The following is a 23,808-nucleotide window of genomic DNA, read 5'->3' on the forward strand; positions in this document are numbered from 1 at the left end:
AGGAGGAGGAAGGGGAGGAAGAGGAAGACAAGAAGGTGCTCAAAGAGGACCGAATCTGACAAATGAGATCCGCGCAACACTGGTTGACCACGTTGTCAACCACGGCCTGACGCTGAGGGAGGCTGGACTGCGAGTACAGCCAAATCTAAGCCGATATACAGTGGCAAGTGTGATGAGAACATTTAGACTGGAAAATAGGTATTGTAAAAATATCATCATATCAAAAACATCTGCACGGTTTCAGTAACTGCTTACAGTACTGTATTCTATGCACTGTATTCTATGCACTGTATTCTATGCACTGTATTCAGCACTTCTGTTACCTTTTCCTGTGAAATTACTGTACTATTGTATGCTGTGTTTTTTTTCTACATAGGATTGAGGGTCAGGGGCGACAAGGGGGAAGGCCTCCTATGTTCACAGAACAGCAAGAGAGGGAGATAGTAAACATGGTTTTGGCCAACAATGCTATAACACTCAAGCAGCTCCAAGCTAACATTGTCAATAACCACGCCCTTTTCAACGACATCCATCAGGTCTCAACATCAACACTGGCTCGCATCCTAAGAAAAAAACATATTCATATGCCATAACCATATGCCTTTTTAGCGCAATTCCGAAAGGGTGAAACGACTGCGGCATGATTATGCAGAGGTATTTATTCACTTTAGCAGTGTGATCTTGCATACTGTCTCATAAACTTTTACTGTACTGTAATATGTATACTAGATCTACACTGAACTACACAATTTTGCCTGACACTGTTTTTCTGAGAGTTTTACGAATGGATGGAGAGGAGATCCAGCATGAGTTCATTTACGTAGATGAGGCTGGGTTCAACCTGACGAGAACACGAAGGAGGGGAAGAAACATCATTGGCCACAGGGCTTTAGTCAATGTCCCAGGGCAACGTGGGGGTAATATAACACTCTGTGCAGCCATTACACAGAATGGGGTCCTCCACCGCCATGCCCATATGGGCCCTTACAACACAGCACTCATACTTACATTCTTGGACCAATTGCACAACATAACAGCAGCAAATCAAATGGATCATATACAATACATTGTTGTCTGGGACAATGTGTCTTTCCACCGCTCTGCTCTGGTTCAGAACTGGTTTCAGCAACATCCACATTTCACCGTCCTATATCCTCCACCATACTCTCCATTCCTCAACCCTATAGAAGACTTTTTCTCGGCATGGTGGTGGAAGGTATATGATCTCCGTCTCCAGGCTGAGGTACCCCTCTTCCAAGCCATGGAGGAGGCCTGTGACCAGATGGAGGTAGCAGCAATGCAAGGATGGATTCGTCATTCAAGACGTTTCTTTCCAAGGTGTCTTGCTAATGACAACATTGCCTGCGCTGTTGATGAAATTCTCTGGCCAGATCCAGCTAGGCGAAAATGTCTAGTTATTTATTTATTTTTTTACTTACAATACGTAAAGTGACGTTTGGTTACAGTATTATGAATCTCCATGTCAACATTTTGGGTGTGTTGAGAAATAAATGAGTTTCTTCAGTCTGCAACATTGGTCTTGTGTAGTGTTTGGTGAATTGACATTATATTTGTACTTTGTTGATAGTAGCCTACTCTAATCATAGGGAAGTAGAAGTGCTAAAAGTGTTTTAGGTTTATCACAGCAGAGTGTAACCAGAGCATAGTAATGAGAAACGTGTGTGTTTCATATGGTAACAAAGTGTGGTTTTTAAAAAGAAGTGTACAGTTTTTACAAGAGTGTTTAATTTTGCAAAGGATCTGTAGTGTTTTGCTAATTGGGTGTGTGGTTGTGCTAATTGTGTGTAGTGTTTTGAAAACACGGGCCCTGTTATGAAAATCGTGCTTAAGCAATCAAAAAAAACTGTAATACTAGAGTGATAGATGTGCAGATGATGATGTGGGGGTGCAAAAGAGAAAGAGGATTTTTTTTACCCCTTTTTCGTGGTGTCCAATTGTTGTAGTAGCTACTATCTTGTCCCATCGCTACGCGCTCGGGAGAGACATAAAAGTCATGCATCCTCCAATACACAACCCAACCTAGCCACACTGCTTCTCAACACAGCGCGCATCCAACCCGGAAGCCAGCCGCACCAATGTGCCGGAGGCGCACCTTGGTTAGCACACACTGCGCCCGGCCCACCACATGAGTCACTGGTGCATGATGAGACAAGGACATCCCTACCAACTAAGCCCTCCCTAACCCAGACGACACTAGGTCAATTTTGCGTCGCCCCATGGACCTCCCGGTCACAGCCAGTTACGACAGAGCCTGGGCGCGAACCCAGAGTCTCTGATGGCACAGCTGGTGCTGCAGTACAGCACCCTTAACCACTGCACCACCCAGGAGGCCTAAGAGCAGGAGGATTAATAACAATATGGGGATGAGGTAGTTGGGTGTGCTATTTACAGATTGGCTGTGTACAGGTACAGTGATCAGTAAACTGTAAACTGCTCTGACAGCTGATGCTTAAAGCTAGTGAGGGAGATATAAGACTCCAGCTTCAGTGATTTTTACAATTTGTTCCAGTCATTGGCAGCAGAGAACTGGAAGGAAAGGCGGCCAAAGGAAGTGTTGGCTTTGGGGACGACGAGTGCAATATACCTTCTGGAGCGCCGAAGCGTGTGCTACGCGAATGTATGGCACACAATAGAGAGACAGTAGTCTGAGACTGACAAGGATACAAATCACCCAAACTATAAGAGCAGGCCAGGAGGTTAAGGCCACACAATGTCTATACCTACCTGGAGTGCAGCACATGTGCACTGTAGAGGGCAACAACATGTAGCCTTCAATGCCTTTACCCTTGAGGGACGGGCCGTGCCATGCCTAGAGCCCAGTGCTCTCCCCAGATGAACAACACCACAGGCTCCCGCTGGACAACACCACAGGCCCCCGCTGGACAACACCACAGGCTCCCGTTGAACAACACCACAGGCTCCCGCTGGACAACACCACAGGCTCCCGCTGGACAACACCACAGGCCCCGCTGGACAACACCACAGGCCCCGCTGGACAACACCACAGGCCCCCGCTGGACAACACCACAGGCCCCCGCTGGACAACACCACAGGCTCTGGCTCCTGATCAAGAATGCTGCTCCCACAGAATCACATTCTTGTCATTTTCTACCAACTGAAAACTCACTTTGAACACAGTGGTTGAATTAACATTGTTTCAATGTGATTTGCGAACGTATTGTGACGTGGAATCAACGAGGAAAACAAAAGTTATCAACCAGTACTGTTTTCATCTCATTCCAACCTGCGTTTTAAACATTGATATTAGGGTAAATCTTCAACTTAAATAGATTGATTTAACCTGACTAACGGATTGTTACATCAATCTAATGTCAACATAATCAGCAGAACTATGTATAATTTGATGATGCATAGAAACGTCAAAAATCTTTTTAATCCTATATTCAATATACAGTATTTTGGGTGATTGAAATTATGTTGAATTTCATATTTGATTAAACATATGTTATTTACCTTATTTCAATGTTGATATTAAAATGGTATGTTTGAATTAACGTCATTGTTCCAACATCATGCCATGAACCTAAATAAAGAGGTATATTGAAATCAAATCTGAAGCCACAGTCCAACGATTCCTTCCTGAACACTGACTCCTACTAGTGTAAAGAGGGGTAATGCCCCTACTGGTATAAACAGGGGATGTGCCCCTACTGGTATAAAAAGGGGTAATGCCCCTACTGGTATAAAGAGGGGTAATGCCCCTACTGGTATAAAGAGGGGTAATGCCCCTACTGGTATAAAGAGGGGTAATGCCCCTACTGGTATAAAGAGGTGTAATTCCCCTACTGGTATAAAGAGGGGTAATGCACTGCAGTGAGAATACCTCTATCATCCAGATACCTACAGTACCTCTACATACACTGCTTAGCTTTGGAAACAAGGGAAAGGGGGAAACCTGGTCAGTTGTCCAACTGAATGAAAGGGGGATACCTGGTCAGTTGTCCAACTGAATGAAAGGGGGAAACCTGGTCAGTTGTACAACTGAATGAAAGGGGGATACCTGGTCAGTTGTCCAACTGAATGAAAGGGGGATACCTGGTCAGTTGTACAACTGAATGAAAGGGGAAACCTAGTCAGTTGTACAACTGAATGAAAGGGGGATACCTGGTCAGTTGTCCAACTGAATGAAAGGGGGAAACCTAGTCAGTTGTACAACTGAATGAAAGGGGATACCTGGTCAGTTGTCCAACTGAATGAAACCTGGTCAGTTGGGAAACCTGGTCAGTTGTACAACTGAATGAAAGGGGGATACCTGGTCAGTTGTCCAACTGAATGAAAGGGGGAAACCTAGTCAGTTGTCCAACTGAAATGAAAGGGGGAAACCTAGTCATTTGTACAACTGAAATGAAAGGGGGAAACCTAGTCATTTGTACAACTGAAATGAAAGGGGGAAACCTAGTCATTTGTACAACTGAAATGAAAGGGGGAAACCTAGTCATTTGTACAACTGAAATGAAAGGGGGAAACCTAGTCATTTGTACAACTGAAATGTGTCTTCTGCACTACATTTTTTATTTTTTATTTTATTTAACCTTTATTTAACAAGGCAAATCAGTTAAGATAAAATTCTTATTTACAATGACGGCCTACCAAAAGGCAAAAGGCCTCCTGCGGGGACGGGGGCCTTGGATTAAAAAAACAAAATACAATAGAAATATAGGACAAAACACATCACAACAAGAGAGACAACACTACATAAAGAAAGACTGAAGATAACATCATAGCAAGGAAGCAACACATAACAACACAGCATGGTAGCAACACAACATAACAACAACATGGTAGCAGCACAAAACATGGTACAAACATTATTGGGCACAGACAACAGCACAAAGGGCAAGAAGGTAGAGACTACATCACACAAAGCAGCCACAACTGTCAGTAATAGTGTCCATGTTTGAGTCTTTGAATGAAGAGATTGAGATAAAACTGTCCAGTTTGAGTGTTTGTTGCAGCTCGTTCTAGTCGCTAGCTGCAGCAAACTGAAAAGAGGAGCGACCCAGGGATGTGTGTGCTTTGGGGACCTTTAACAGAACGTGACTGGCAGAACCCAACCCCTCTGAATCAGAGGTGTGGGGGGCTGCCTTAATCGACATCGGCGTCTTCGGCGCCCGGGGAACAGTCAGCTGTGTTGAACAACTCTAAACACTGATCAGCTTCCAAACTCCTTTGCGAGGACTACCTTAATAATATTGAAAAGCTTAAAGTAACGCCTAACTTTTCTTACACGAGCTGTATGTGAAAGTACATTCGGAGTGAGGTTGGGTTTATGTAAGCTACATTGACATCTGATTTTCCCAGAGGACACCATCCTTTCAACGTGAAACTAGGTATACTATCATTGGTCCAGTGTGTGCCCAGTGGGAATGTCTTGCCACAACCTTTTGAGGTTGGCTATCATCTGGATACCTGCTAATCTCCTTGATATGGTAATCTAAAGCATTACAGGCCTATAAATAGAATTCCTTTGTGTGATTACAACCACAGGAGAACACTTGTACTGCTTCTGCTAAACACTGGCAATCCCCTTCCTACTTAAATTGATTTTTGACAACTGAACTCCCCTTTCACTCTACACCAGAGTTAATTCCACATATTCACTACTCTTAACTGAAGAAAATAATCTGTTTAGTTATGATACAATGAATAATAGATTAAATGGGTTTGTTGAGGCAAGGCCCCACTAAACGATTCACATAAAAGGCACAAGCTCCCATAGAGACAGAAACATCACTTATATGCAACCATCTCCAGCTACAGTATATCAGGGTAATCACACAGGCTTAGTTCTGTTTTTCACACACACAAATACACATTGCCCTTTAACATGATCGTGTGTCTACCTGTGTCTTTTAATCCCTGCCACGAGGGAAAACAGGTGTGTACTGTAAACATGCTGTTCAACACGTCCACCACACACACACGCCGTAGGCTACAGGTCAGTTTCTCCTATAGCCGAAAGACTCGGCTTCAACTCAGTGATGGCACTACACCATGTATATCTAATTGGGGATAATCCAACTGGAATGGTTTCTTGCCAAGGTAGAGGCACTCAGTTAGCCGCTCCACTGTCACTCATCAAAGTCAACTTATCTCACAAGAAGCAAACGAATCACAACAAGCTCAATCTGTTTTTGGGGGATTGCCCAACATTGTGTGACATGATGTATTTTTTTAATGCAAACACAAAACAAATGACTAGAAAGTACCCTGACAATGATTTCCCTTCTTCGCTCAACCTATCTGTAAATTGCTGATAAGGAGAATATTGGCGCTAACATAGAAAGTTGGAATCTAAATAAAACATGCCTCACTACCAACAGCACATTGGAAATGTATGAGTTTTCTGCCTTAATTTTTAATTATCCTCAATGGTAGATTATGGTCATGTTTATTTTTTCACTGGCGGGCATTGTGACTAATACCGCAATTTGCATAAAGAATCCAATGGCATGTCTGTTTAGCAGTTCATCCAGTGATTAAACACCTACAGGGACATGTCTGTTTAGCAGTTCATCCAGTGATTAAACACCTACAGTGACATGTCTGTTTAGCAGTTCATCCAGTGATAAAACACCTACAGTGACATGTCTGTTTAGCAGTTCATCCAGTGATAGAACACCTACAGTGACATGTCTGTATAGCAGAACAGCCAGTGCAGTGATAGAACACCAACAGTGACATGTCTGTATAGCAGAACAGCCAGTGCAGTGATAGAACACCTACAGTGACATGTCTGTATAGCAGTTCATCCAGTGATAGAACACCAACAGTGACATGTCTGTATAGCAGTTCATCCAGTGATAGAACACCTACAGTGACATGTCTGTATAGCAGAACAGCCAGTGCAGTGATAGAACACCTACAGTGACATGTCTGTATAGCAGTTCATCCAGTGATAGAACACCAACAGTGACATGTCTGTATAGCAGTTCATCCAGTGATAAAACACCTACAGTGACATCTGTATAGCAGTTCATCCAGTGAATAAACACCTACACCTACAGACATGTCTGTTTAGCAGTTCATCCAGTGCAGTGATCAAACACCTACAGTGACATGTCTGTATAGCAGAACATCCAGTGCAGTGATAAAACACCTAGTGACATGTCTGTTTAGCAGTTCATCCAGTGCAGTGATAAAACACCAACAGTGACATGTCTGTATAGCAGAACATCCAGTGCAGTGATAAAACACCTAGTGACATGTCTGTTTAGCAGTTCATCCAGTGCAGTGATAGAACACCTACAGTGACATGTCTATATAGCAGTTCATCCAGTGATAGAACACCTACAGTGACATGTCTGTTTAGCAGTTCATCCAGTGCAGTGATAGAACACCTACAGTGACATGTCTGTTTAGCAGTTCATCCAGTGATAGAACACCTACAGTGACATGTCTGTTTAGCAGTTCATCCAGTGATAAAACACCTACAGTGACATGTCTGTTCAGCAGTTCATCCAGTGCAGTGATAGAACACCGACAGTGACATATCTGTATAGCAGAACATCCAGTGCAGTGATAGAACACCTACAGTGACATGTCTATATAGCAGTTCATCCAGTGATAGAACACCTACAGTGACATGTCTGTATAGCAGTTCATCCAGTGATAGAACACCTACAGTGACATGTCTATATAGCAGTTCATCCAAATGATAGAACACCTACAGTGACATGTCTGTTTAGCAGTTCATCCAGTGATAAAACACATACATTGACATGTCTGTATAGCAGTTCATCCAGTGATAAAACACCTACAGTGACATGTCTGTTTTGCAGTTCATCCAGTGATAAAACACCTACAGTGACATGTCTGTTTTGCAGTTCATCCAGTGATAGAACACCAACAGTGACATGTCTGTTTAGCAGTTCATCCAGTGATAAAACATCTACAGTGACATCTGTATAGCAGTTCATCCAGTGATCAAACACCTACAGTGTCATGTCTGTATAGCAGTTCATCCAGTGCAGTGATAGAACACCTACAGTGACATGTCTATATAGCAGTTCATCCAGTGATATAACACCTACAGTGACATGTCTGTTTAGCAGTTCATCCAGTGCAGTGATAGAACACCTACAGTGACATGTCTGTTGAGCAGTTCATCCAGTGCAGTGATAAAACACCTACAGTGACATGTCTGTTTAGCAGTTCATCCAGTGATAGAACACCTACAGTGACATGTCTGTTGAGCAGTTCATCCAGTGCAGTGATAAAACACCTACAGTGACATGTCTGTTTAGCAGTTCATCCAGTGAAAGAACACCAACAGTGACATCTGTATAGCAGTTCATCCAGTGATAGAACACCTACAGTGACATGTCTTTTAGCAGTTCATTCAGTGAAAAAACACCTACAGTGACATGTCTGTTTAGCAGTTCATCCAGTGCAGTGATAAAACACCTACAGTGACATGTCTGTTTAGCAGTTCATCCAGTGATAGAACACCAACAGTGACATGTCTGTTTAGCAGTTCATCCAGTGATAGAACACCAGCTGATGCACACATTAAGAGTGCATGCCCAGATTCTCATTAAAACCACAGTCGGTTGTTTCTTAGGAAACGTCTTAATTCAAAGAGAATTATCTTCCAGTACAATGTGTAATTCCACAAAAAATACTCCAGCACTGATAAACCATATTCCATTCTACATTATCCATATTTGTCTGTTTGTGCCTTTGAATCGATTGATAATTCTAGACACCATTGATTACTGAACTACAGTATTGCATTCAATCATTGAAACAGGTTTCTCAACCTTCTCTGGCAAAGGGAAACCAGTATTTTGAATAAACAGTCAAATGTGACACCCTTAAAAACAGAAATGAGGGAGCAAACTGGGTGATTGCAGAAGGGTAAGATGGCATTACATTAACTTTAAATTGGCTTGGGGGAATGTCGGGTTTGTCAAGAAAGAGAATCATGTCCCTGTTGAACTGCTGTGCCACTCTCTCCCTAACCTCCCTCTATTTCCCTCCCTCCCTCCCTCCCTCCCTCCCTCCCTCCCACCATTTCTCTTTCTCCCTCCCTCTATTTCTCTCTCTCCCTCCATTTCTCTCTCTCTCCCTCCCTCCATCCCTCTATTTCTCTATTTCTCTCTCTCTCCCTCCATCCCTCTCTCCCTCACCCTCAATTTCTCCCTCCCTCCCTCCCTCCCTCCCTCCCTCCCTCCCTCCCTCCCTCCCTCCCTCCCTCCCTCCCTCCCTCCCTCCCTCCCTCCCTCTCCTTATCTCCTTCCATTTCTCTCTATTTCCCTCCCTCCCCTCACTCCCTACATTTCTCTATCCTTCCCTCCCTCCATTTCTCTCCCTCCCTCCCTCCCTCCCTCCATTTCCCTCCCTCCCTCCCTCCCTTTCCCTCCCTCCCCCTCCCTCTCCCTCCCTCCCTCCCTCCCTCCCTCCCTCCCTCCCTCCCTCCCTCCCCCTCCCTTTCCCTCCCTCCCCTCTCCCTCTCTCTCTCTATATGAGAGTGAGACAAGCAGCACTTGGTTTAACTGGACTAGAATACACTGTAACTATCAGCAGTTATTTAGTGTTAGCCCCAACACTGCCCTCTAAAGGCCTGATGTCAGGATACATAGCATGACATTATGGCTTCAACCAAAGCGCCAAAGTGCCAAGTCTAGGTCCAAGAGGCTTCTAAACAGCTTCTACCCCCAAGTCTTCAGCTTCTACCCCCAAGTCATTAGACTCCTGAACACCTAATCAAATGGCTACCCAGACTTTTTGCATTCAACCTCCTTATGGGAGGTGGCTAGAAAGTCTGCACTGGAACCATCAAGTGTACATGGAAATGTTTAAGTCTTTAAGGATTATCGGTACCGACTTGTAGCTATGTGGGACACCTCAGGTCATTTGTGGCACAAGAAACTGTCCATTGTCCACTAACTGAATTTGCCATGTGTCTCGGCGCTCTCTACCAGGTGAGTGATGCTGTGCTGCCTGGGAGAAGCAGGAAGCTGTGTCTGCATTTTCTGAGACCCTGGATGTAGACGGCTGTGACTGTGTTGTGTGTGACGCATGCAGACACATTAGCCACGAATAACCTCATATATATGAATCCTTCAACTTGGTAGACATCCAATGGTGTCTCTTGAGTCCTTGGTAGCCTAGTTAATGGTCCTAATATATTCATTGGATGTTGTTATTGTTCTACTATATACGGTTATTATTGTAACTGTTAATATGGCTTGTCATTCCTCCCACTCACCCTGGGCAACTCAATTAGTTGTTTTAAATGATGATGGTTGCTATATTATAGTAGCATAGCCATCTGTCTAAAGTAAATATGACAATATCTTACTGATGACAAAAAAAGGGGGTTATTGTGAATGATTTGCTTACTTTACAAATATAATTGTATTGCCAAGCCACTTTAGTGTTCTTAAGACAAAATCATCATTGGCCCCCATTGAGAATGACTGGGGCTGCACAGTCACAATGCCTGGGGCAGCACAGTCACAATGCCTGGGGCAGCACAGTCACAATGCCTGGGGCTGCACAGTCACAATGCCTGGGGCAGCACAGTCACAATGCCTGGGGCAGCACAGTCACAATGCCTGGGGCAGCACAGTCACAATGCCTGGGGCAGCACAGTCACAATGCCTGGGGCAGCACAGTCACAATGCCTGGGGCAGCACAGTCACAATGCCTGGGGCAGCACAGTCACAATACCTGGGGCAGCACAGTCACAATGCCTGGGGCAGCACAGTCACAATGCCTGGGGCAGCACAGTCACAATGCCTGGGGCAGCACAGTCACAATGCCTGGGGCAGCACAGTCACAAACCTGGGGCAGCAGAGTCACAATGCCTGGGGCAGCACAGTCACAATGCCTGGGGCAGCACAGTCACAATGCCTGGGGCAGCACAGTCACAATGCCTGGGGCAGCACAGTCACAATGCCTGGGGCAGCACAGTCACAATGCCTGGGGCAGCACAGTCACAATGCCTGGGGCAGCACAGTCACAATGCCTGGGGCAGCACAGTCACAATGCCTGGGGCAGCACAGTCACAATGCCTGGGGCAGCACAGTCACAATGCCTGGGGCAGCACAGTCACAATGCCTGGGGCAGCACAGTCACAATGCCTGGGGCAGCACAGTCACAATGCCTGGGGCAGCACAGTCACAATGCCTGGGGCAGCACAGTCACACAATGCCTGGGGCAGCACAGTCACAATGCCTGGGGCAGCACAGTCACAATACCTGGGGCAGCACAGTCACAATGCCTGGGGCAGCACAGTCACAATGCCTGGGGCAGCACAGTCACAATGGGAGTCAGTCGTGCTGATAACGTCTATATCAATGGAGTGACGAGTCTGTGAAACCCATGAATAGGTTTCCCCCTTGTCTGATACAGCCAAGGAAGTATGATGTTGCTCATGACTATGATCCATTGAGTTGTCTGAAGAAGAACATATTTTTTTTAAAACACTGAATTGCTAAGGTAATTTCCAGATTGTCTGCGTCTTTTTTAAATCAACTGATGAAACGCTGCTATTCCTTCCTAATGCAAATCCTGATGTCATAAACGGCTCACACTAATGTCTAGAATGAGGAGGCATTGGCAGGAACAACACTGAATCACTGATCTCTTTTAATAAGAGCCCAGGGTCTGGTTGCAAAAAAATACCTTAAGTTAATTTCCCCCTCATCTTTTCCCTTAAAGTTTCCTTAACTCTAAGTAGGTTGTACAAAAGTGAATTTCCTAAGAGAGAGAGAGAGAGAACAGACAATCAGGATACATTAAAAACCAAATCAATGCTGACTGGTTACTGTGTCTAAAGCAAGTCCTAAAACTCATCCAATCATAACATAATATCTCCAGGAGATGAGAGGTGAGGACCCAGGATCAGAAGACCAAGTCTTCAACTGCAAGCCGCCTCTTTCACCTGTCCACAGAAAAATGTCCGTACCGTTGGGTTTGCTGTCTGTGTGCAATTTTAATGTTTCCTCTCTCATTCCATCTTCCGCTTTCTCATTGCAAGGTTACAATTATTGGAAGCTTGCGGGAACACAGGGAGTGCCTGAAATGAGTTTATTCTATGTTACTCAATTGAGACACAGGAAATGTAGTCAATTTGATATGTCAAGTTTTTCAGATAATCTTCATATTGGCATAATTATGGTTCCCTAAATGTGCTATTTCACATAATCTCCACAGAATGACGCTGATACAGCTCAACTCTCCCTGTTGATTCACACGTTTCATGACTCCTATGATCAATCAAATAATATCTCTCCGTCGTGTTTTTTTTGGGGCTCCTAAAATACCCATTATTGCCCAACTGGGATGCGTTTCGGAAAGCGCTAACTTATAGACGACATGAAAGTCAAAAAATAACTGCATGACGCCAACAGATGGTGCCTTAAAATGTTCTTATCTTTTAGAAAACTGCAGATTCGTGGAAATGAGTGCCAAGACAGGATCCTTTCAAATGAGTGCCTAGACAGGATCCTTTCAAATGAGTGCCTAGACAGGATCCTTTCAAATGAGTGCCTAGACAGGATCCTTTCAAATGAGTGCCTAGACAGGATCCTTTCAAATGAGTGCCTAGACAGGATCCTTTCAAATGAGTGCCTAGACAGGATCCTTTCAAATGAGTGCCTAGACAGGATCCTTTCAAATGAGTGCCTAGACAGGATCCTTTCAAATGAGTGCCTAGACAGGATCATTTTCCTACTGTACCTCCAAAATCATTATGACAGAATGTTAGAGAAGAGGTTACTGACACTATCGTTGGCATTTAGTAAAGCAACAGGTGTTAATGCAATGGAGACGGCATTTGAACACCTCGAACACTAACTGTCATCAAAGTGAAAACACGGTTCAGTGCTATTACAAAGCACTGTAGTCAGTTAGTCAATTACAAAGCACTGTAGTCAGTTAGTCAATTACAAAGCACTGTAGTCAGTTAGTCAATTACAAAGCACTGTAGTCAGTTAGTCAATTACAAAGCACTGTAGTCAGTTAGTCAATTACAAAGCACTGTAGTCAGTTAGTCAATTACAAAGCACTGTAGTCAGTTAGTCAATTACAAAGCACTGTAGTCAGTTAGTCAATTACAAAGCACTGTAGTCAGTTAGTCAATTACAAAGCACTGTAGTCAGTTAGTCAATTACAAAGCACTGTAGTCAGTTAGTCAATTACAAAGCACTGTAGTCAGTTAGTCAATTACAAAGCACTGTAGTCAGTTAGACAATTACAAAGCACTGTAGTCAGTCAATTACAAAGCACTGTAGTCAGTTAGTCAATTACAAAGCACTGTAGTCAGTTAGTCAATTACAAAGCACTGTAGTCAGTTAGTCAATTACAAAGCACTGTAGTCAGTTATTCAATTACAAAGCACTGTAGTCAGTTAGTCAATTACAAAGCACTGTAGTCAGTTAGTCAATTACAAAGCACTGTAGTCAGTTAGTCAATTACAAAGCACTGTAGTCAGTTAGTCAATTACAAAGCACTGTAGTCAGTTAGTCAATTACAAAGCACTGTAGTCAGTTAGTCAATTACAAAGCACTGTAGTCAGTTAGTCAATTACAAAGCACTGTAGTCAGTTAGTCAATTACAAAGCACTGTAGTCAGTTAGTCAATTACAAAGCACTGTAGTCAGTTAGTCAATTACAAAGCACTGTAGTCAGTTAGTCAATTACAAAGCACTGTAGTCAGTTAGTCAATTACAAAGCACTGTAGTCAGTTAGTCAATTACAAAGCACTGTAGTCAGTTAGACAATTACAAAGAACAAACCATTCACTAAACCCTAAATCTCAACTAAATCTTGTCATGAATATTGTGTAACTTGAGGAAGTTGAGGAGACTAAACTGCTTGGAGTAACCCTGGATTGGGGCGGCAGGTAGCCTAGTGGTTAGAGTGTTGGGTTGAGTAACCAAAAGGTTGCTTAGATCAAATCCTCCGAGCTGACAAGGTAAAAGTCTCTTGTTCTGCCCCTGAACAAGGCAGATAACCCACTGTTCCTAGGCCGTCATTGTAAATAAGAATTTGTTCTTAACTGACTTGCCTCGTTAAGTAAACTGACATGGGCTAAACATATTGATTCAACAGTAGCTAAGATGGGGAGAGTGACATCTCTATCAACAAAACAAGTCCTACAAGACCTAGTTCTGTTGCACGTGGACTACTGACCAGTTATATGGTCAAGTGCCACAGAGGGACTTTGCAAATTACAGTTGTCCCAGAAAAGAACAGCACGACTAGCCCTTAAATGTACACAGAGAGCTAACATCGATGACATGCATGTTAATATCTCCTGGCTCAAAGTAGAGGAGAGATTGACTGCATCACTACTTGTCTTTGTGAGAGGCATGTTGAAAAACATAGAGCTGTGTAGCACACAGCTCAGACACCCATGCAGACCCCCACGACACATGCCACAAGGGGTCTCTTCACAATCCCCAAGTCCCGAACAGACTCTGGAAAACGCACAGTACTACACAGAGCCATGACTACAAACTCTATTTCACATCAATTAACTCATGAAAGCAGTAAAATCTGATTTAAAAAAATAAAAAACGGTATTAAACTACACCTTATGGAACAACAAGAACTATGAAGAGACACAAACGCATACGCACGCTAGCACACACACTCTACACACACATACATTGTAATATTGTTGTGTGGTGGTATTCTACATGTTGTATTGTAGATATGTAGTGGTGTAATAATGCTTTATGATGTACTGTACTCTTTTATTTTGGGTTTTACGTGTGATGTAAGTGCCTCAATGTGTTTGGACCCCAGGAAGAGTAGCTGATAGGGATCCCTAATAAATACACGTTTAAAAAATGACAGATGCCATATCTTAATTTGAGCCAGTTTCACACAACAGGAAAACAAATCCTGCAGCAACAGTTAATGTGAATTGTTATGTAGATTATAATTCATGGACATTTTTCCATAGGGGTTTGGCCAAATCAAGTCTGAAATTTGAAATTGGAAATGATTATGCAAAAGGCTTCTAACTTTGTTTAACCTCGAAAACAGTACACGTTTGCGTTTCCTGCTATGCAGGAAAATTCCTGCAACAACAGGATGATCAAATTAAGATATGGCATCTGTACATGTGCTGTTCATTAAGGGAGATAAAGGCTAAACTCACATGCATATGTCATAGCAAAGCTGCTTGCTGTGTCGACCATGTCCACTTGTGGTACCAGTTTGGGGATATCCTGGTGATGAGAGAGTGCAAACCGAAAAACCTCATATTCGTGGGAGCCGTTTGGGAACAATCCCCCTGTGTGCAAGACAAAGGCCATCATTGAAAAGGGTTCACATCAACTGTCATCAAACAACGAATATTTTAACGTAGCCTACTACAAAATAAGACGAATGGGGACTGTCTTGCAACTTTGGAATTACGCAGCAGAGTTTAGATGTCAAACCGACAGGACGCAGTAGTGATATAATAAGCATTCCGTGTTGATGATACTCACCTATATTGATATTACTTGGGAAACTTGAACCAGCGCAAAACCCAACACAAAAACTAACAAAGACCAAGGTAAGTCGTCGCTGCATATTTCCTTTTGCATTGGCGACGAAAAAAGAAACAAATGCCAAATAAAGGTCTGCTTCTGTTGCCCACACGAGCCACTCACAATGCATTCATAGTTGTAGTAGACTAACTGAATTCGCAGAGCTTGAGTCACAACCGCTCTCTCCCTAGCCTGGCGCACTCTCTCTCACTGTCTGCGGTGCGCGCAGAGCTAAAGATAATGACGGTGTCAATACACAAGCAGACGGAGCCCTACCTACTTTAGATATAAACTGCGGAGCTTCGATTATGGCAGCATTAAATGGGAGCTCATGATGGTTTTCTGAACATTCTGTCACCCTATTCACACAGTATCGTATGAGAATTACGCTTAGATAAATCGTTACAGAACTGGGAATGCCCAAATACCTTGCCCAGACTGTTAATAAACCAGTAGTGGAGTTGCCAAGACGTTCATGGCATAATGATTGTGCAAGCAGCTCATTACCGGTCTATGATTGGTCGCAAATGGCAACCTAAATCGACCAGTTAATTACATTTTATGTAGACAAGTATAATGAAAATAATGACACATATAGTTAACTAGTTCATTACATCGTATGTACACAAGTATAGTGAAAACAATGACACATATAGTTAACTAGTTCATTACATCGTATGTACACAAGTATAGTGAAAACAATGACACATACAGTTAACTATTTTATGACACATACATATGTTATTATTAGGTTACAGAACCCAAATGTATAGCCTAATGAGGCTGTTTTGCGACGGACATCAAGGTCTAGACCGACAGTAAGATAATAAATACGGAGTATTTTAACATGCGGTATTTTACAGTCATACATCTCTTGAAAGATACAGTATTTAGGCCTGACCCTCACAACTGCTCTGTCACATAATAACATATATACGGCACAGCCTTTAAATTCTGCCTATACATCAGAAATCAGACAACAAGAATGCGGCTTTGTCTTAATATGCAGCCGACCCAAGATCAACTCTTTGCGCGCGCTCTAATCCAAGACATCGGAAATGAATGAACGCCTTAACAGACGACGTGTTGGCCTGATAATAGCCTCATTACTACTCGTTTGGCCCTACCCCTGTTCTCGTGTCTGGAGTCTTATGACTTTGGATCAGGAGAGAGACACGGACACAGAAGTGATTTTTAGAGACTGCTCTTTTTGAACAGCAGAATATTTATTGGCGCTATAGGTTTTTGCAAATGGGAGAAACATTTCCTGGGCTACTGGCTTTGTGATAGGCCTACTTGCATAACAAATACTAACACTAATCTCTTACAGATTTTTATCCACAGTGCTGAGTGTATACTGTCACCATGCTAGCAGTAAAACAACATTTTAAAACAACGTTGTCACGTGCATCTACTGCACAATTCTATAGCAACCCCACAGCACGAGCTCATAAATAGACTAATGTTAAATCCCTAACTTCCCGATTTTCAACAGTTGAAAACCAGACAATGAATAAAGGATGAATGCATTGTGCATTCACTGCATCTATTAAATGCAGAATGACATAATGCATTACAAACCTGAGGAATTTAAACACTGTTGGAATCAATCTCGCTAGCTGTGGGCCAATTATTTTCTCTAGATCTCAGACATGACTGTAGAAGCCTGTTCGTTGTGTTTACATCCATGGCATGTTGTTTTGTGGTATTCCTAACACATTATGCAAGATGCAGTGTCAAACACCTTGAATTCTAGATTCAGATTTGATGCATATTGTGAATCATGAGTCAGCAGTAAATAGGTGACAGTAATAGAGAATTAAGATGGCATTTTCACCACAACAATGAATCACACAATTTCACAACCTGAAGAGTCAGTCATTGTTAAATTCAAAATGCGTAGAAGATGATACATATTTCTGCAAGATGAACATCTCAGTTTATTTGTTAGAACACAAACAGTATAGTATTTGGTAAAGAAGGAATATGTTTTCACTTGTGGTTGTGTTTAGAGAGAATATGTGACATGTCACTTCCACAGGAATGTCACCATGGTACTGGACACTATAGAATGAGTGATGAGATGAGTAGGAAGAGGAAGGCAAGGTATCACTGTCACTCCATATGTAGCGAAGATGGTTTGGTGAACAACTCCTGCATGAAGAGTATAACCTTAATGAAGTCATACTTGAAGATTTGTGTTAGCTCGCAGAACCAATGCCTTGACTATACCTCACCGGGCTATACTGTCATCTTGAGTTATGCACGTGAGGACAGTATGATGCCTGTAATCGGGAAAACACACACGCACAAGTGACTATCACTTTGTATCTTCTTAGTTGATAATGGATATTTTAAATCCCCATATAAATGTTTTAATTTTTATATTTTTTTTTAAGACACTTGATATTATAAACACTCCCTTTAAACCAATAGTATAATGTTCAAGTGTCAGGTTCGTAATAAGGAAAGGGCGCTGGGTGTGTTGAGTTCCACATCTTTATTTGCAGTGAAACTTCTCAAAAAAACATAAATAAGCAACGAAACGTAACCTCAGTGGTGCTACAAGCACAAACACAAAAAATATCCCACAAACACAGGTGGGAAAAATGGCTACCTAAATATGATCCCCAATTAGAGGCAACGAATACCAGCTGCCTCTAATTGGGAACCATACAAAGCACCAACATAGAAATATTGAACTAGAACACCCCCTAGTCACGCCCTGACCTACTTCATCACAGAGAACCAAGGGCTCTCTATGGTCAGGGCGTGACATCGAGATCTGTAATATTCACTTGGATAAGATGTGTTCCTGGATAGCGGAACACCCTCTTTCATATCCGTGCAACAGATGGAACGCTGAGATTTTACACTATGTTGTTAAGTAATTAAGAGAGAATGGTGCATGAACACTATCCACTGTGAGATCATTAGATTACAAACTGTAGGGAAAGAAAAAAAAATAGCTTTGGAATGCAATTTTTACTAAACAGTGCGTTGTTAGTTTACAATTACAGGCTTTTACTGATTAAATATTCACTTTACACGTAGTAGTAACACCAGGGAGGAATTGGACATTTCTATGTCGTGGCTGTTTTAGAGGCAATTCACTTGTGCTCTCTCATGGTAATTGGGCTTCTGAAGCAAGTGCCAGGAATATGCCTTATGTGAGTTAGCTATTGTAGTTGTTGAGAGTCTGTTGAAAAACAAAACAATTATATCATTGATATTCATAAGTAATACATTAATAATACTCTAAATTGAATAATTGAGTTTTGACTTATTTTTTGTATAATTTAGTTAGCACTGAAAAGCCTCCCATAGCAAGCAAAATGAACAAGAAAATGATGGATAGGAACCGAGGATATAGGACTGGTGTGTGAGAATTCAACATCAGACCATGTGTTTAGACCCTCAAAACTGGCAACAACATACAGTAAGCATCACCATTAAAAAAAAACTTTATTTAACTAGGCCAGTGAGTTTAAGAACAAATTCTTATTTTCAATGACAGCCTAGGAACAGTGGGTTAAGTGCCTTGTTCAGGGGCAGAACGACAGATTCTTACCTTGTCAGCTCAGGGATTCAATCTTGAAACCTTTCGGTTACTAGTCCAACACTCTAACCCTAGGCTACCTTCCGCTTCACCTTCTATGCTAAAGATCATGGGATGGTAATGCATTTTATGATAATGTGTTTGCTGCTGAATGAACTATCCAGGATTTGAACTGTCTCCTGGGTAAATCCCACTGACCTCTTAGTCTGAATTTAGTTAACACTTACCAGGTAAGTTGACTAAAAACACATTCTCATTTACAGCAACGACCTTGGGAATAGTTACAGAGGAGAGGAGATGAATGAGCCAATTGGAAGCTGGGGATAATTAGGTGACCATGATGGTATGAGGGCCATATTGGAAATTTAGCCAGGACACCGGGGTTAACACCCCAACTTTTATGACAAGTGCCAAGGGATCTTTACTGACCACAGAGAGTCAGGACACTCGTTTAATGTAACCATCCGAAAACAGAAAGTAAGTCATAAGTAAGTAAGCACAAGTTTCTTTGGGGATAAAAAAAAAAAAATCACCTTTATTTAACCAGGTAGGCTAGTTGAGAACAAGTTCTCATTTACAACTGCGACCTGGCCAAGATAAAGCAAAGCAGTTCGACACATACAAGAACACAGAGTTACACATGGAAGTAAAACATACAGTTAATAATACAGTAGAACAAAAGAAAACAAGAAGTCTATATACAGTGAGTGCAAATGAGGTAAGTTAAGGAAATAAATAGGCCATAGTGGGGAAGTAATTACAATATAGCAATTAAACACTGGAATGGTAGATCGGCAGAAGATGAATGTGCAGGAAGAGATACTGGGGTGCAAAGGAGCAAAATAAATAAATAAATACCAGTATGGGGATGAGGTATGTAGATAGATGGGCTGTTTACAGATAGGCTAAGTACAGGTGCAGTGATCTGTCAAAATGCTCTGACAGCTGGTGCTTAAAGCTAGTGAGGGAGATGTGAGTCTCCAGCATTACCAATGAGGAGTTGCAGATTCAAATAGTACATGCATTAATCGTACCAGTTGACCACTGCAATCACTCGTGGGAAGACTGGTTGAGTCTGAGGTTGGCGATCGGCCACGACAAATAGTCACAAACAAGGCAGGCCCATTTTGTACATCATGTGCAGTAATTTGTCAAGTCCCGGGGCGCGACGTATTTCCATGTGGTGCCCATTTATGAAAAGAGGACAATGGATGAAATATTAAACAGATGAATAATGGAACAAACCATCCAACCAGCTGACATCCATTATGCTTCAACTTTTTTGTCATATTGATTGTGCTTTGTTGTTGTTGTTGTTGTTGTTGTTGTTGTTGTTGCTGTTGGTGTTGCTGTTGTTGTTGTTGTTGTTGTTGTTGTTGTTGTTGTTGTTGTTCACAGCACATTAAAAGCATTTTTTATCCCCCTCCCATCCTCAGACCCCCTGGCTGTTTTCCCTGGCCTGTGAGAAAGGTGAAAGAGCCAGATTCATCCACTGGTGCTCAGAGGTCACACTTTCAGCTCCATTATACTTTTTAAAGCTTTAAATCTTTCACAAGCAGACAGTGAGACAGGAAGCCACTGGGCAAAACCTGGTTGAATCAACATTATTTCAACCCAGAAATTCAATGCGATGATGTTGAATCAACGTAGAAAACTGATTGGATTTGAAAAAATCATCAATGTAAGGGACTTTAAACAATATATATATTTTTCACCCAACTTTTAACCAAAATCCAATGACATGGTTTGTTTTGTTGATTTTACGTTGAATTCACGTTTGTTGATAACTCAACCAAATGTAAATCAAAATTAGACGTTGAACTGGCATCCGTGCCCATTGGTAGGTCTCAGTGCATTCGCCCTGTACAGAAAGCACAATGGTCATTCCCGTCATTATCACACAAAGTAGTGTGTGGTGCAAAAATAAAAAAATATATATTAAAAATGCCTTCCTCCTTTCATATCCATTTTGTTTCGGTATCTCAACTGTCACATCTTTTTCTTGCTGGAGGCAAGAGGAAGTGTTTGTCTCAAAATGAGGCGCACAGAATTGTTTCCCGAAGATGGGATGATGAGGTGCAAGAATCAAACTGTCAAATATGTCTGTGAAGGACTAGCTTCATCAGCTTTTCTTGTTCAGTCCTTGATGTGAGAAGGGGAGAGAGAACCTTTGATTGTGCAACTTAGAGTTTTAAATTCAGGCCATTTTTACACAAACTACAGTATAATGAATACCTGAGGATAGGTCTGACTATGGCTTTTGTACTGAGTGTATTGCTACAATGAGAGTGGATTGATTTAGTCAGAAAAATACTATGTGAAACAGAAGAAACACAACTATCAAATCAGCACTCCTCCCAGTGCTTGAAGAATGTTTATTTACCTCATCCCAGAGAACTCTGCATACTCTGGAGACCTGTACACCAGAGGAGGCTGGTGGGAGGAAATACTCATTTTAAGGGCTTGAATGGAATCGTACCAAACACATCAAACACATGGAAACAACATGCTTGACTCCTTTCCATTGATTCCATTCTAGCCAATACAATGAGTTGTCCTTCTATAGCACCTCCCACCAGCCTCCTCTGATGTACACATGTGTTACCCAACAATGGGAGTATGGTGAATTTCAAAGTATCATGTCTTGTGTTCCCAAGGAATACTAACTCACAAGCAGTGGATAGATAGGTCTGTCTGTTGACGTCCTCCAAGACCTGGCATAAAGAGACTTTAGTTACACAGGGTTTACAGCTCTGTGTAGCGACAGCTAGCCTAGTGGTTAGATCGTTGGTCCAATAACTGAAAGGTTGCTGGATCGAATCCCAGAGCTGACAAGGTAAAAATCTGTCGCTCTTCCCCTGAGCAAGACAGTTAACCCACTGTTTACCAGGTGCTGAAGAGGTGGATGTTGATTATGGCAGCTCCCTGCAGTTTAAGTCACAGAGTTTTCCCCAAGCTTACATTATCAGGCCTCCTGGGTGGTGCAGTGTTCTAAGTAACTGCATTGCAGTGCTAGAGGCTTCACTGTAGACCCTGGTTCGCTCCCAGGCTGTGTCACAACCGGCTGGGATTGGGAGTTCCCATATGACGGCGCACAATTGGCCCAGCATCATTTGGGTTTTGGCCAGAGTAGGCCGTCATTGTAAATACGAATTTGTTCTTAACTGACTTGGCTAGTTAAATAAAGGTTACATCAGCAAAACCATTAACAATGACCTTTAGGTTGGTTTCAACAATGACCTTTAGGTTGGTTTCAACAATGACCTTTAGGTTGGTTTCAACAATGACCTTTAGGTTGGTTTCAACAATGACCTTTAGGTTGGTTTCAACAATGACCTTTAGGTTGGTTTCAACAATGGTTGGTTTCAACAATGACCTTTAGGTTGGTTTCAACAATGACCTTTAGGTTGGTTTCAACAATTGACCTTTAGGTTGGTTTCAACAATGACCTTTAGGTTGGTTTCAACAAATGGTTGGTTTCAACATTGACCTTTAGGTTGGTTTCAACAATGGTTGGTTTCAACAATGACCTTTAGGTTGGTTTCAACAATGACCTTTAGGTTGGTTTCAACAATGGTTGGTTTCAACAATGACCTTTAGGTTGGTTTCAACAATGACCTTTAGGTTGGTTTCAACAATGACCTTTAGGTTGGTTTCAACAATGACCAATTGGTTTCAACAATGAACTTTAGGTTGGTTTCAACAATGACCTTTAGGTTGGTTTGGTTGGTTTCAACATGACCTTTGGTTGGTTTCAACAATGACCTTTAGGTTGGTTGGTTTCAACAATGACCTTTAGGTTGGTTTCAACAATGGTTGGTTTCAACAATGACCTTTAGGTTGGTTTCAACAATGACCTTTAGGTTGGTTTCAACAATGACCTTTAGGTTGGTTTCAACAATGACCTTTAGGTTGGTTTCAACAATGGTTGGTTTCAACAATGACCTTTAGGTTGGTTTCAACAATGACCTTTAGGTTGGTTTCAACAATGGTTGGTTTCAACAATGACCTTTAGGTTGGTTTAGGTTGGTTTAAACAATGACCTTTAGGTTGGTTTCAACAATGACCTTTAGGTTGGTTTCAACAAACAATGACCTTTAGGTTGGTTTCAACAATGACCTTTAGGTTGGTTTCAACAATGACCTTTAGGTTGGTTTCAACAATGGTTGGTTTCAACAATGACCTTTAGGTTGGTTTCAACAATGACCTTTAGGTTGGTTTCAACAATGACCTTTAGGTTGGTTTCAACAATGACCTTTAGGTTGGTTTCAACAATGACCTTTAGGTTGGTTTCAACAATGGTTGGTTTTGGTTGGTTTCAACAATGACCTTTAGGTTGGTTTCAACAATGACCTTTAGGTTGGTTTCAACAATGGTTGGTTTCAATGACCTTTAGGTTGGTTTCAACCTTTAGGTTGGTTTCAAATGACCTTTAGGTTGGTTTTAGGTTGGTTTCAACAATGACCTTTAGGTTGGTTTCAACAATGGTTGGTTTCAACAATGACCTTTAGGTTGGTTTCAACAATGACCTTTAGGTTGGTTTCAACAATGGTTGGTTTCAACAATGACCTTTAGGTTGGTTTCAACAATGACCTTTAGGTTGGTTTCAACAATGACCTTTAGGTTGGTTTCAACAATGACCTTTAGGTTGGTTTCAACAATGGTTGGTTTCAACAATGACCTTTAGGTTGGTTTCAACAATGACCTTTAG

At 42.0% G+C, this 23,808-nt stretch overlaps 1 protein-coding gene across 3 annotated transcripts in view; it reads right to left on the reverse strand.

Moving 5' to 3' along the window:
* Positions 1 to 15,832, reverse strand: part of LOC112234658 (glutamate receptor 1) — a 105,618-nt gene extending 89,786 nt beyond the window's left edge. For 2 of the 3 annotated variants that reach the window (XM_024402894.2, XM_024402893.2), the window contains exons 1-2: positions 15,497 to 15,826; positions 15,163 to 15,297 (exon numbers count right to left, since the gene is read on the reverse strand). In XM_024402894.2, the coding sequence (XP_024258662.1) occupies positions 15,163 to 15,297; positions 15,497 to 15,668 (307 nt within the window). In that variant the 5' untranslated portion in view covers positions 15,669 to 15,826. Of the gene's footprint in view, positions 1 to 15,162; positions 15,298 to 15,496 lie in introns of all 3 variants that reach the window. The other variant, XM_042309484.1, reaches the window with a different exon arrangement.
* Between the last annotated feature and the right edge of the window lie 7,976 nt (positions 15,833 to 23,808).

This window comes from Oncorhynchus tshawytscha, linkage group LG30 (assembly GCF_018296145.1).
Source record: "Oncorhynchus tshawytscha isolate Ot180627B linkage group LG30, Otsh_v2.0, whole genome shotgun sequence".
In the NCBI taxonomy this organism is placed as follows: Eukaryota; Metazoa; Chordata; class Actinopteri; order Salmoniformes; family Salmonidae; genus Oncorhynchus; species Oncorhynchus tshawytscha.